Source organism: Orbicella faveolata, unplaced genomic scaffold (genome assembly GCF_042242905.1).
Source record: "Orbicella faveolata isolate gen_17 unplaced genomic scaffold, um_ofav_v1 contig_14, whole genome shotgun sequence".
NCBI lineage: Eukaryota > Metazoa > Cnidaria > Anthozoa > Scleractinia > Merulinidae > Orbicella > Orbicella faveolata.
This window is the reverse complement of record NW_028301541.1, coordinates 9,293,995-9,305,000: the sequence shown is the minus strand read 5'-3', so window position 1 is coordinate 9,305,000 and position 11,006 is coordinate 9,293,995. Positions and strand designations below refer to the sequence as shown.

Genomic DNA, 11,006 nt, shown 5'->3' with positions numbered 1-11,006 from the left:
CATTCCTTTGAAATTTTGTACTTTTGAGGTCCACTACACTTATGTACCCTGTTGGAATTTCCAATGATTTTCCATGGCATGCCAGTATGGATATTTTCTAGAACTGACCAGCACATTGCATTATATGCAGTTCCAGAAACAACATGTGCTCTCCCCAAAGAAGAAAGTGGAATTTTCCTGGGGGGAAGGGGTGGGGTGGGCTTCTGTTAGGCCATGATGTGTTAATTGGAATTTCCAGAGGCGTGGGGAAGGGGGACTTTCAAGAAAATCTCTTGTGTGGGGGAGATAAGTATATTTTCTGAGAATAGTCTGCATATGAAACTTAGTTTGCATATGTCACAAAGACATCAGCCGTGTTTTGAAAAGGTAAAATAAATATATTGTATACATTACCTGGTGTCCCAGTCAATTTTTTTGGCATAAGGGAGTTCATGGTATCCTGAGGAGACCAGAGATGAGAACCTTGGGCTTACAAAGTAGAACATAAATAGGCAAAGTAAAAAACTGGCAGCGGAGGTGCAAATGTAAAGACTACGGTCTTTTCCTTCTTGGTGTAGTGATTCATCAACACCTGAAAGAAAACACCACCACTATATGAAGGATACATTTTGCGGAACAGTAACAGTTGAATAGGGAATTCCTGACTAAGTTATACCTTCACTCTCCTTTCACTGTTTAAAAATTGGAGAAAACATGCATTGTGTCTTTGATATTGTTATTTTTCCTTCTGAATCTATTTCATTAGATCCCAATTAAAATCTTTTTTTCAAATTCACATATGAAAATCATATCAACTGTCCAGGGATCAAGGGGGAATCCCATATGAAAAGGCCATGGATGCTACTCAGAAAATTTGAATTAAACTCCTAAAGGAGATCAATCTGGGCGTGGCTCGAGCTTCATTTGACCCCACTATTCAGGAAAGGAGCCTGTGTGCTAGTATATAGGAACAAAAGTGAGGAGAGTCTCAAACGGCAAAAATTTTAAGTGAAAATATGAACCAAAACTGGAATTTACCAGGGGATGGGGGTTCAAACAAAAAAAACCCTCTGTGGGGGAGGGGTATGGATATTTTGTGGAACAGTTGGATGCATTTACTGGTGGTAAAATGCTTAAAAAATCCTTGCTTGATTCACATTTAAAAACAAATCAATAAATAATAATAATAATGATTTTAAAAAAGGCCTACAAAAATTCAATTAAACCCCCGGGGAGGAGAAATAGGGAAGGTTGGCCTCCCCCCTCCCCACCCCCCACTGCCCGACGCGTCCATAGCGCTAGAAAACAGCCCGTGAATATAGCTATTTTAATTTATGTGCCACTGCAATGCACTGTTAAACTCTTTAATATGTGGTAAATCAACAAAGAGAGGCGGCCCAGTGAAGCGATGAATTCCAGAAGCCTCAGTGAGCTTGTACTACAGACAGCAATGACATTCCTACACGCCACAGTTTCGACGAATCACAAACCTCAAACGCGACACAAATGATTTAATTGACTGAAACACTTACCGGATTCGTTCATCCTTAACAATCCTTAACAATACCACTTGAATATATTCGGTTAAGCGTGTTGGAATGTAAGACTTTGAAATCAAAACAAATACTCTTCAAAACACAAAAAGACTCTATATTGTGCGCGAGTGAGTGAGCGTCACGCCAGAACTTCTTGAGCCAGTATATGTCTAGCGGCCAGCGGCTGCATTGAAAAGTTTATGTTCGCACTTTGTGGTAAAACAGAATCCGCTAGTCACTCGTAAACTTTCAGAATTTTCTTGTGGACTGGGAATATGGATTTCTGCTGTATTTCTACAGTAATTCTTTTCTTATTTTTTGTGGTTATACTGCGCGCTGTGTACGTGGTAAAGAGAAGAAAAGGTCATGGTCCACTGGACAGAAGAAAACCTGTGAAAGTCATGGTAGTCGCAGGTTCAGGTACGCCATGTTGCATCGATCGGACTTTTAGATTGATTTTTGCTTTCGCATATATGTATAACGATGTATTGGTCCTAGTCTGCATATGCAATATATTTGCAAGTACCTTGGCATTTTTCCATCCGTCTTACATTTTTGAAATGATGTACTGTACTCAGGACGTAAACAATGAGCCATTCCATTTAATATCCGCACCCTCCCCCCTATTTAGTACGCTGTGTCTCTATGTCCGGCAACCGGACAGGATTTTCAAAATACTCCGTGTGCGGCAGTCAAAATTTTTTTTAAAAAATTCAGTTAATAATGTCAAATCCTTGTTTATATGGCTGAATACTAATTTTCGTGAGCCCGGCACCCGGTATATTGGGATTTATAATGTAGACTATTATAAAATGACCGGCAGTCAAAACGTTTGAATAGCACTCTGGTTAGCCTAAAAAGCACTACGGTCAGCCTGAATAGCACTCTGGTTAACCTAAATAGCTCTGCGCTTAGCCTGTTTACGGTTAGCTTTCAATACACCAATTCCAGAAAAAACCAGAAGTTGCATGCAAGTGAGGCTTAATAGCCCTCAAGCTTTCAAAATGGCGGACGAAATGTTGGGGAAGAACGAAAAAATTCGAATGTATGTAGGTTAGAGCAACTTGTCTGGAGCAAATGTGGTAAGGAAAAGGAAAAGAGTTGGACACAAGTGTTGTGCGTCTGCAAACTCTAATAATCGAAGGAAAAACTGACCTGATTTATTATTTCCACAACTGAGTTTCCTTCGGACAAGCCAGATAAACAAAGAAGGAAGAAGTGGGAAATACTTATGAAAAGGGGAGATACCTATTTTACCTCGGTAGGAAATATTTTCTGTTGTTCCGAGCACTTCTTGCCAAGTGATTTTAAACTGAGAAACTGAAACTGAAATTGAAACTGGGAGCCGTACCCTCGGTTTTCCCTGCATAAAAGTTGATGAGGAATCTCTGTGTAGAGCGAAAAGATGCGAGGCATCTGAGTCTAGTTTAATATTAACGATACCTGGCGTGGGTGTCTAATTAACAAATTAATCATTCAGGCTTCAGCAGAGTAAATGGTGAGATCGAGACAATCGAAGGATGACAAACATATCTTTCCAAAAGTTCCTTTATTTCGCCACTTTAATTTATACGGCAACTTTTAAGCCAGAATTTCAACTGGCTAAGTGTCAATTTTTCAATCTGTTCTTCGCTCACACTGACGCCAGGAATATCATCATAAGAGAGATTGACCTCTCTTCTTCGTTCACCATGTTGCTTTGAATATTTACCGCGAGGGCTATTAAGCCTCGTTTCAGTGCAACTTCTGGTTTTTTTCTGGAATCGGTGTATAATGCTAAGGGTAACTCGATAAATACTTAAAAAATTCTGAAAATTGCCGGCTGGTTGCAGTGGTGCAGTGGTCATCAGTATTGCTTACCAGGCCGTCAACCCAGGTTCAATTCCTCTTGGGGTCGCCTGTCATAACATTCATTTTACGTTGTTTTACTTTAAATAAAAAAGGCTCACTGCCGGGCACGGAGTATTTTAAGAAACCTGTCCGGCTACGGGACATGTAGCCACAGCGTATTTAGTAGCTTTGAACATGACCCTCAAGAACATGCGATCGAAGTGCCAACGCACTTCCCTCTTCAGAATTTATAAAAGATCAAAGGCACGACTGACATACACAGTTACCCCTTCAGAAACAGTCTTTAAAGACTCCCCCCTCCCCCTCAAATTTCTTAGACCCTCAAAAGCGTGTATGTGTGTGTGGAGGGGGAGCGGGCGGGGGGGGGGGTGGGCAATGGCCCAATCAATAATTGATTGGGCCATTGCATTGGTATGGATTGGTATCGCTCAATTGATGACTCAGAAGTGGTTGCGAATGTCATCGATTATCATTGATGCGGACGCCCCTTGTGAATAAAATTGTGATTGCATTGCATTTTTGAGTTATTTATTTATTTTACAAAAAAATACCTCTTAGTCGGTGCGTTGAGTATGTTACGGGTCAATGGGTGAGTGAGTGAGTGAGTGAGTGAGTGAGTGAGTGAGTGAGAGATGTATGTATGTCACACCAATCAGATTGGATCTACTATAAACAGCCAATCAAATTTCTTGTTGTAAAGGTAAATGGTATGTGAGAAGATCTGATCCCGATAAAGTTCAGAACGGCCGTATTCATTCTTCTATAAAAGAGGAGGAACTATTCATATATTGGGTTTACTTCGACATTTTCTGTGGGTTAGGCTGAGGATTTTAGTTAAATGAATGAGATGAGCCTTGAGGTTTGAAACAGTTCGTGAGTTAGTAGTATGCAAATGCAACAAGATATTTTTATTTTTAGTTAAAGGTAACTTGATACTTTTGTTTTTCACAAGGAGTAAATTCAAGTAGAGGTCATGAATCGTCGCTTCTAGTTCTTAGGACATGTTTTAGAGGGGACGAGACTTTAGATTTGAAACAGTTCTAACATTTACAATAGTAAGTGTGGGTAACGATTGTTTTGTTCTTGTTGCATGCAAATATAACAAGATATTTTTGTTTTTTGGTTACAAAGTGTAATGTGACACTTTGTTTTTCACATGGGAGTAAATTCAATTAGAGCGGATGAATCGTCACCACTCTTTCCCATGAGATGTTTGCTATCTTTAGTAACAAATGGTAACTTAACACTTTTGTTTTTTATTTGGAAGTAAATTCAATTAGAGCTGACAAGTTATCGGCTATTGTTTCCAGGATATTAAACAAAAAAGCTTTCATTTCTGGACAGATTTTACGTCTCTGCAGTAGCAGTTTAATAGTTTTATTTGATGACATTCATTTCAGTCCAATATTTTTTAAGGTAAAAAGTATGAAAACTGTTTAAATGTTCTTTGAAGACTGCGCGGCACCAAGTTAAAGTGCAATTTAATTAAATCAGACTTTCAATGTGTCAGAGGTTTTTTTCTCTTTCTTTCTATTTTCGGTGAAATTGTGTTGTGTTGTGTTGTGTGAAAAGGTAAACTTACGTCTCGTATAAAATGCGAAAAAGTCCCTAAATTAACTTGAGTATTTTTGAGCAAAAATTCCTCTTGGGAGTTGGAAGGGTTATGTAATCGGTGAGTGAGGGAGTTATGCATGTGCGCATGTCACACCGGGTTGTATCAAAGAACGAATCAAATTGCCTGTCAGAAAATAAGATGGTATCTACATTAATCTGGAGACATGTCAGATTACTGTAGTTTGTTCAGTCAAACATTTTATGGCTTACTATTTAGCTATCTTACCATGACCAATGTAACATCGCAACCAAAGAAAAAATGTGAAATTAGCCAAATCATTACTGTACCATGAATGCTCCTATCTCTGACACTTCCCACAAAAAAATAACTCTTGCACGCCTTGCGTGCCTATGTTAGCCTTAAGTTATCTTTCTCCAGCAATGGCTGGTGTTGTATTGTAGCCTAGTTATTTATTAAAATATTTCTAAGGTCATGTACTTATGGATGAATGTTATGAGGGATAACAAGGCCAGTGTAACTACGTAGTTCTGAGCATGTGATTAGGTTGCACACAGGAATTGTGTTTACAATGCGTGGCAATTCTGCATTGCAGTATTGGATACTTGCCAATAGTCTGAATAATGCAGCCCTCACAGTAGCTGCAGCTAGTGGAGGTATACTTAAGCCTGTTTGTGAACATGGTCTTGTAGGGTGCATTACGCAAACCCTGAGTTTTAATGTTGTGGTTGGATGGGAGTTCATGTCCTCTACATCAGCACAGTATAGATCGTTTTCACGTGACGTCATCAAATTCCAAAATCCAAAACTAAAGAGCCACGAAAATTTTTATCCTCACAAGGCATAAAGGGATCTAAACTTAAATCTGTTTACAACTTTTCAGCTCAATAGTGTGCTTGGTTTAAAAACCAGTGCCGTTTGAAGTTCAGAGTTATGTCGGTGCGTGACATACCATTCCGATCGCATTTGTGGAGAAATATACACTTATCTAGTGAATTTTAGCCTTTTTAGGAGTTAAAGTGTTAGGAAAAGTGCTTGTGTAAATGTTTGTTGGTTCAGTTCAGATAATCAGTCACCTAAATAGCCAAAGTAAGTTCCAGATGTTTGCACTATTTTCCGGCCGCCATGTTGGTGGAGCACAGAGCTCCACCAACATGGCGGCTCCATACTGGGCTCTGTAAATTTGCGCAAAACATTTCGATGAATATCTGAAGTTTGGGAAAACGCAGAGACCCAAAAATTGGAGAAGTGTCTCCTTTACCTGTCTCCTATAATATTAAAATTTCTCGACTGTATCCACTGAATAGTGTTCGATTTATTTTTTCGTTGCGTGACAGTGAAAACCATCTATTATAATTTATGTATTGCAATTTTCTCATGATTGTATAATTTTCATTTAAAGGTGGTCACACAACTGAAGTGATCAGACTTGTGGGTGCGCTTTCTTCTTATTACCAGCCAAGGATTTACATTGTTGCTGAAACTGACAAAATGAGTGCAGAGAAAATTTTTAGCTTTGAAAAGACTAAGAAAGGGAAAGATGAAGAAAGTTCAGAGGTGTGCAATTAATTGCCTTTTTCAATGTATTGCTGTACTTTATGCAGTCATTTTACAAACGTAATAATTTTGTGTTAAATGAAACATCATCATCTTTATCATCATCATCATCCTCATTGTTATTATCATCATTATTTCATTATCATCATTATCATTGTTATTATTATCGCTCTTTCATCATCATCTTCCAACACTACTTCATCATCATTATCATCAGTATCATTGTCAATGTTCTCATCATCTTCGTTGTTTTCATCATTGTTGATGTAATCTTGCAACCACAAGCTCCCCTAGTTGTGTCCTAATCTTGTAGTCTCCAAGTATCTCTTTGGTTTAGTGTACAGTAGCTCTCTCAATAGCTTTACTGTCTAACCCACTTTTTCACAGTGTATCAAATCTAATTTTGACCAACAAAAATATAAACATGGCTAAACTTAGAGGAGTATGCACCTCTACTCACAGGGCCACATAAAATTATATGACGGTTACTGGAAATCCATCAAGTCAGGGCTCGAAATTAACTTTTTCGTTTGGGAGCCAGCTGGCGACTAATGGGAAAAATTTGGTTGCCAGATTGTAAATTTTGGTCACCAACTTATTTTCTATATAACTCACATGGGAACACTAACATGATTTTGTACGTTACTTTGCATGCAAGAAAGTCACAAATGAAGAGCTAAAACTTTTGAAAACAGCACGAGTAGGACTTATAAACTGTTATAAAGATACCGTTGTTCTCAGATTATAGGGAGCTTAAGCACGCGCGTTTTTGAGACGCGGACGGCAACCGGAAGAGAAGATTTTGCATGCTTGGACCATATTGTCCCCCAGATTTTTATACTACTCATCTCTAATGAAGAAAAGATACTTAGCAATGTGAATATGGTTGTGTGAGGACAAGTTTAAAGTGAAAAAAGCTCACTTCTGGTTACCGTCCGCGTCTCAAAAACGTGTGTGCTTAAGTTCCCTGATGTTTCTGGTTCGCAGGTGATGGTTTTCTTCTAAGTTATTTTAAATGGAGCGAAGCACAAGAACTTTTACGTCCGTGGTTTTCGTAATGACACAAACACGGGTCCTTTCGTATTTCTTCAAAACGCAGTTCTTTATTTTCGTCGCCTTTCGCCGCTGATAAACAACACTGTGCTTGGTCTAGGCTCCTACACAACTGATCACATCTGCCACCATTGTTCTCACGTCAACTGAAAAGCGCACGGTGTTGCAGTGTGCCCGCGATCCCAGTTTTGGAAGAGGCCGCTGAAACAATATGGTGCTTGGTAAACACAGTTTCAACGTGTCGAAGTAATTTTTACAATTTTCTTGTAATATTCAGACATTATTTTAGTGGGGACGGAAAGGTGAATTGTCTACTAGCTACCAGATCCGAATAATTTCCCTATCTAAAGATTTAAAAACAAAAGTTGTGTTGTGGTCATCTTTACTTATCGTACAAATCGCGAGTCGCCAGCTGGCGACCAGTTCTGAAAATTTAGTCGCCAGTGCTCAATTTTTGGTCGCATTGGCGACCAGTGAGTCGCAATTTCGAGCCCTGCAAGTACAAGTCGTGTAAACTGCTACAAAGTACACTAACTGTAGCATACAGTTAGAGTATACATTTATCTATGTTATGAATGCTTTCTTACTTTCTTTTGTTTGTAGTTTAAAATCCTGAGAATTCCACGTAGCAGAGAAGTACGCCAGTCATGGCTTTCTACTATATTTACAACATTGAATGCCTTGGCCTTTTCGTTTCCTGTTGTGTTGCGGGAGAAGCCAGAATTGGTAAAATATAGTTCAAATGTTAACTGCTCACTATTTCAGATAACTAGGTGATATAACTACTTTAAAACTTTCATAATTTCTCAACAATGACCAAGTTCAAAACTAAAGTAGCAACAAGAAAAGGTTAAAATTTCCCTGTGTGGGATTCAATCACAAAAATTCAATATGGCTAAAGTAGCTCTTACAAGTTTCTTAGCCTCTTCCAAGGCATTCAGTTACATATGGTTGGGGTGTGCAAAAATAAAGGAGAAGCGCCGTGTGGGAAGGCGAGACAACCAAGCCTTTCTCTCCCTTTTTTCACTTTGCTGTTTTTTTTTGCACTATGCTCTATTAAACTAAATGAATGCCTGGAAGAGGCTACCAGTGTCTTCATTGGCTGATTGTTTGGCACAAAAATTACAGTGATAGGAAACATCGAACAACTTAAGTCTAAGACATGACACAAGGTGTCAATACGGAATTCTAGTGGGTCTCTCCTCACTAAAGTGTACTGCACTCTCAATTCGTAAAATGTAATTAGCACTGCTCAGTACTGTTTTTTTTTTCCATTTTATTATATGTGAATGAGGTAAGTATTCATTTATTTCTCATTTGTTTTAGTTAATATTCAAACCTCTAAAATTGTAACCAGACCAATTGATGCCTTCCTTTGGAGAGTACAGCACAATAAATATATCCATGTACTGTTACTATGACTATAATTACTATTACCACATGACTGTAAATCTACACTTGGTTTTTTCATTAACATGGAGTTTCTTTAGTCAAGTGACCAAGGCACTGTCTGTGAACAGAATCTAGCATGTTAAAAAATAACATCTTGTCTGTGTGCAATAATAGACTGCACCACAAATATTTTCTTTTCTTTTTTTTTTTTTTGTTCTTCTTTAGCTTTTATGTAATGGGCCTGGAACATGCATTCCAATTTGTTTAGCAGCATTTTTATTTAAGGTAAGACAAAGGTTAATCCTGTTTTGGGTTTAAGTGTTCTATTCTTTTAGTTCAGAACTAATCCCAGTGACTTTCAGACAGACGAGGAGTATTTCTACCCCTCCTGGATGAGATACTAGTCTATTAGAGGGTTACCCCCAAGCCCCAGGGGGGAGGCTCCCATTTAACAAAGACTGGGGTTGCTCATTGGAAATTTTGAAAAACAAAAATCTGTAAGGTTCCAAGATCCTGCTTTGTGGGTGTGGCTTGAAATGTCTTTCATCCCTAAAAGGTACCAATTCTAAAACAACAAATTATCTACTGTCATAATCATTTTTTTTGCGGCTCGATACCCTGAAAGGTACCGAAAAGCTTCCGCTGTGGACCTTGCAAGACTGAACACCCTAAGAGGTCTGGAAAACATGATTTATCAGTCTTCTAAAAGGTATGATGAACAACCCTGTCCTTTTTATATTGGGTGCCCGCCCCCCATAATTACCCACTGAACAATAACAGAAACAGTAAAGTGGCTCTCTCAGGAATTAAACACAGTGCATCGCTTTGACCAGGGTTCGAACTTGGAATGCTTGATGTGGAGTTCAGCACTCTAACTACTCCCCCACTCCCAAGGTCTGTTAATATTTTCTTCAAGAGCTTCTCAGTCCTCGTGTAATCAAGATTTCCTCATACAAAGTTTATTTGATCTTTCTTCAATTATTATGATTTGCATTTATTTGAATTTGTTAAAGTAAAAGGAGAAGTTTGCAAGTGTAGTTGTTTGACAATAATTATTAGCTAGTGACAATTTCAGCTAATCAATAATTTTATTTATTTTTGTATGTATTTCTCAAGTAATGAAAGTTGAACTGATTATTTTATCATTTGTCAAAATTTATATAGGTGTCTAATTATTGAACTGAATTTAAGCGACATACACTTATTAAAACTAGAATTGTGAAATATGATTCCATTCCTTCAGGTTGTTGGCTTAAAAGATATTACAATGGTGTTTGTGGAAAGTATCTGCCGAGTGAAGACACTGTCACTATCCGGAAAAATAATGTACTACATTGCAGATCACTTTCTAGTTCAATGGAAACAGCTACAGATCAATTTCCCGAAGTCAATTTACCTTGGACGCCTGGTGTGAGAACCAGACAACCTCCCATGTCATTTTGTACAGTGTTAACTTGTTGGAGCAGAAACCAACAATGAAAGAACATATGCCTCATCTAATCTGACGTTCAAATGTATTTCTAAGAAAACTCTGAAACTAATTTAAGAGTGGGAATAATAAGAGGGAATTATTTATTGTAAACAAATAAAATTTATTTTGAAGTGATTGTCTTTCAGTTCTTGTCTTATTGTGTAACATTGGATTTAACCATTGATCATTACTCTTGTTTTTTCCTTGGGATAAACCTTCCTATCCTTAGGGGGTTGAAGCAGCAGGAGGGGGGGGGGGTGGGTGGACATTTGGACAGTAACAGAGCAAACTTGTAAACAAGAAGGCAAAATAATTATATGTATTAAGTTTATACTAGCTTGAAGAAAAACCGGTGGACTATAACCAAGTTTTGAAAATTTTTAGAACTTGAGTCAGTGAGTAACCAGAGGAGACAGTAGACCTGCTACAAGTTGGCCCTCACTTAGTCCTTTTTTCCCTTTTTTTTTTTTGGTTTAATGTTTTTTTTTTTCATTTACCCACGCAACATTTTGGAGTAATAAAAACTCGTTAAGACGTGTGTGCTAAAAAATGGAAACAATGGAATTAAACTTAACTAATACAAGCAGTTAAGTGA

At 38.1% G+C, this 11,006-nt stretch overlaps 2 protein-coding genes across 4 annotated transcripts in view; one reads left to right on the top strand and one right to left on the bottom strand.

Annotated features, from left to right (window-relative positions):
* The window catches only part of LOC110049080 (TLC domain-containing protein 4-like), a 5,237-nt gene extending 3,546 nt beyond the window's left edge, over nt 1-1,691 (bottom strand). For both annotated transcript variants that reach the window (XM_089287512.1, XM_089287511.1), the window contains exons 1-2: nt 1,512-1,691; nt 394-571 (exon numbers count right to left, since the gene is read on the bottom strand). In XM_089287512.1, the coding sequence (XP_089143638.1) occupies nt 394-571; nt 1,512-1,524 (191 nt within the window). In that variant the 5' untranslated portion in view covers nt 1,525-1,691. The remainder of the gene's footprint in view (nt 1-393; nt 572-1,511) is intronic.
* Nucleotides 1,692-1,719: 28 nt separating this feature from the next.
* Nucleotides 1,720-10,546, top strand: LOC110049090 (UDP-N-acetylglucosamine transferase subunit ALG14-like). Of its 2 annotated transcripts, XM_020754861.2 has the most exons (6): nt 1,720-1,934; nt 6,341-6,495; nt 8,152-8,274; nt 9,166-9,225; nt 9,566-9,649; nt 10,184-10,312. In XM_020754861.2, exons 1-5 carry the CDS (start codon nt 1,790-1,792, stop codon nt 9,644-9,646), a joined length of 564 nt encoding a protein of 187 aa, XP_020610520.1. In that variant the 5' UTR covers nt 1,720-1,789; the 3' UTR covers nt 9,647-9,649; nt 10,184-10,312. The 2 variants fall into 2 exon arrangements, with proteins under 2 accessions (XP_020610520.1, XP_020610519.2); XM_020754860.2 differs by lacking the exon at nt 9,566-9,649 and having other exon boundaries at nt 10,184-10,546.
* Nucleotides 10,547-11,006: the final 460 nt, after the last annotated feature.

Coding starts and splice junctions, on each gene's coding strand:
- LOC110049090 (XM_020754860.2), top strand. CDS start 1,790: ATGGATTTCTGCTGTATTTCTACAGTAATTCTTTTCTTATTTTTTGTG. Junction 1,935..6,340: donor CATGGTAGTCGCAGGTTCAG/GTACGCCATGTT, acceptor TTTCATTTAAAG/GTGGTCACACAACTGAAGTG. Junction 6,496..8,151: donor AAGATGAAGAAAGTTCAGAG/GTGTGCAATTAA, acceptor TTTTGTTTGTAG/TTTAAAATCCTGAGAATTCC.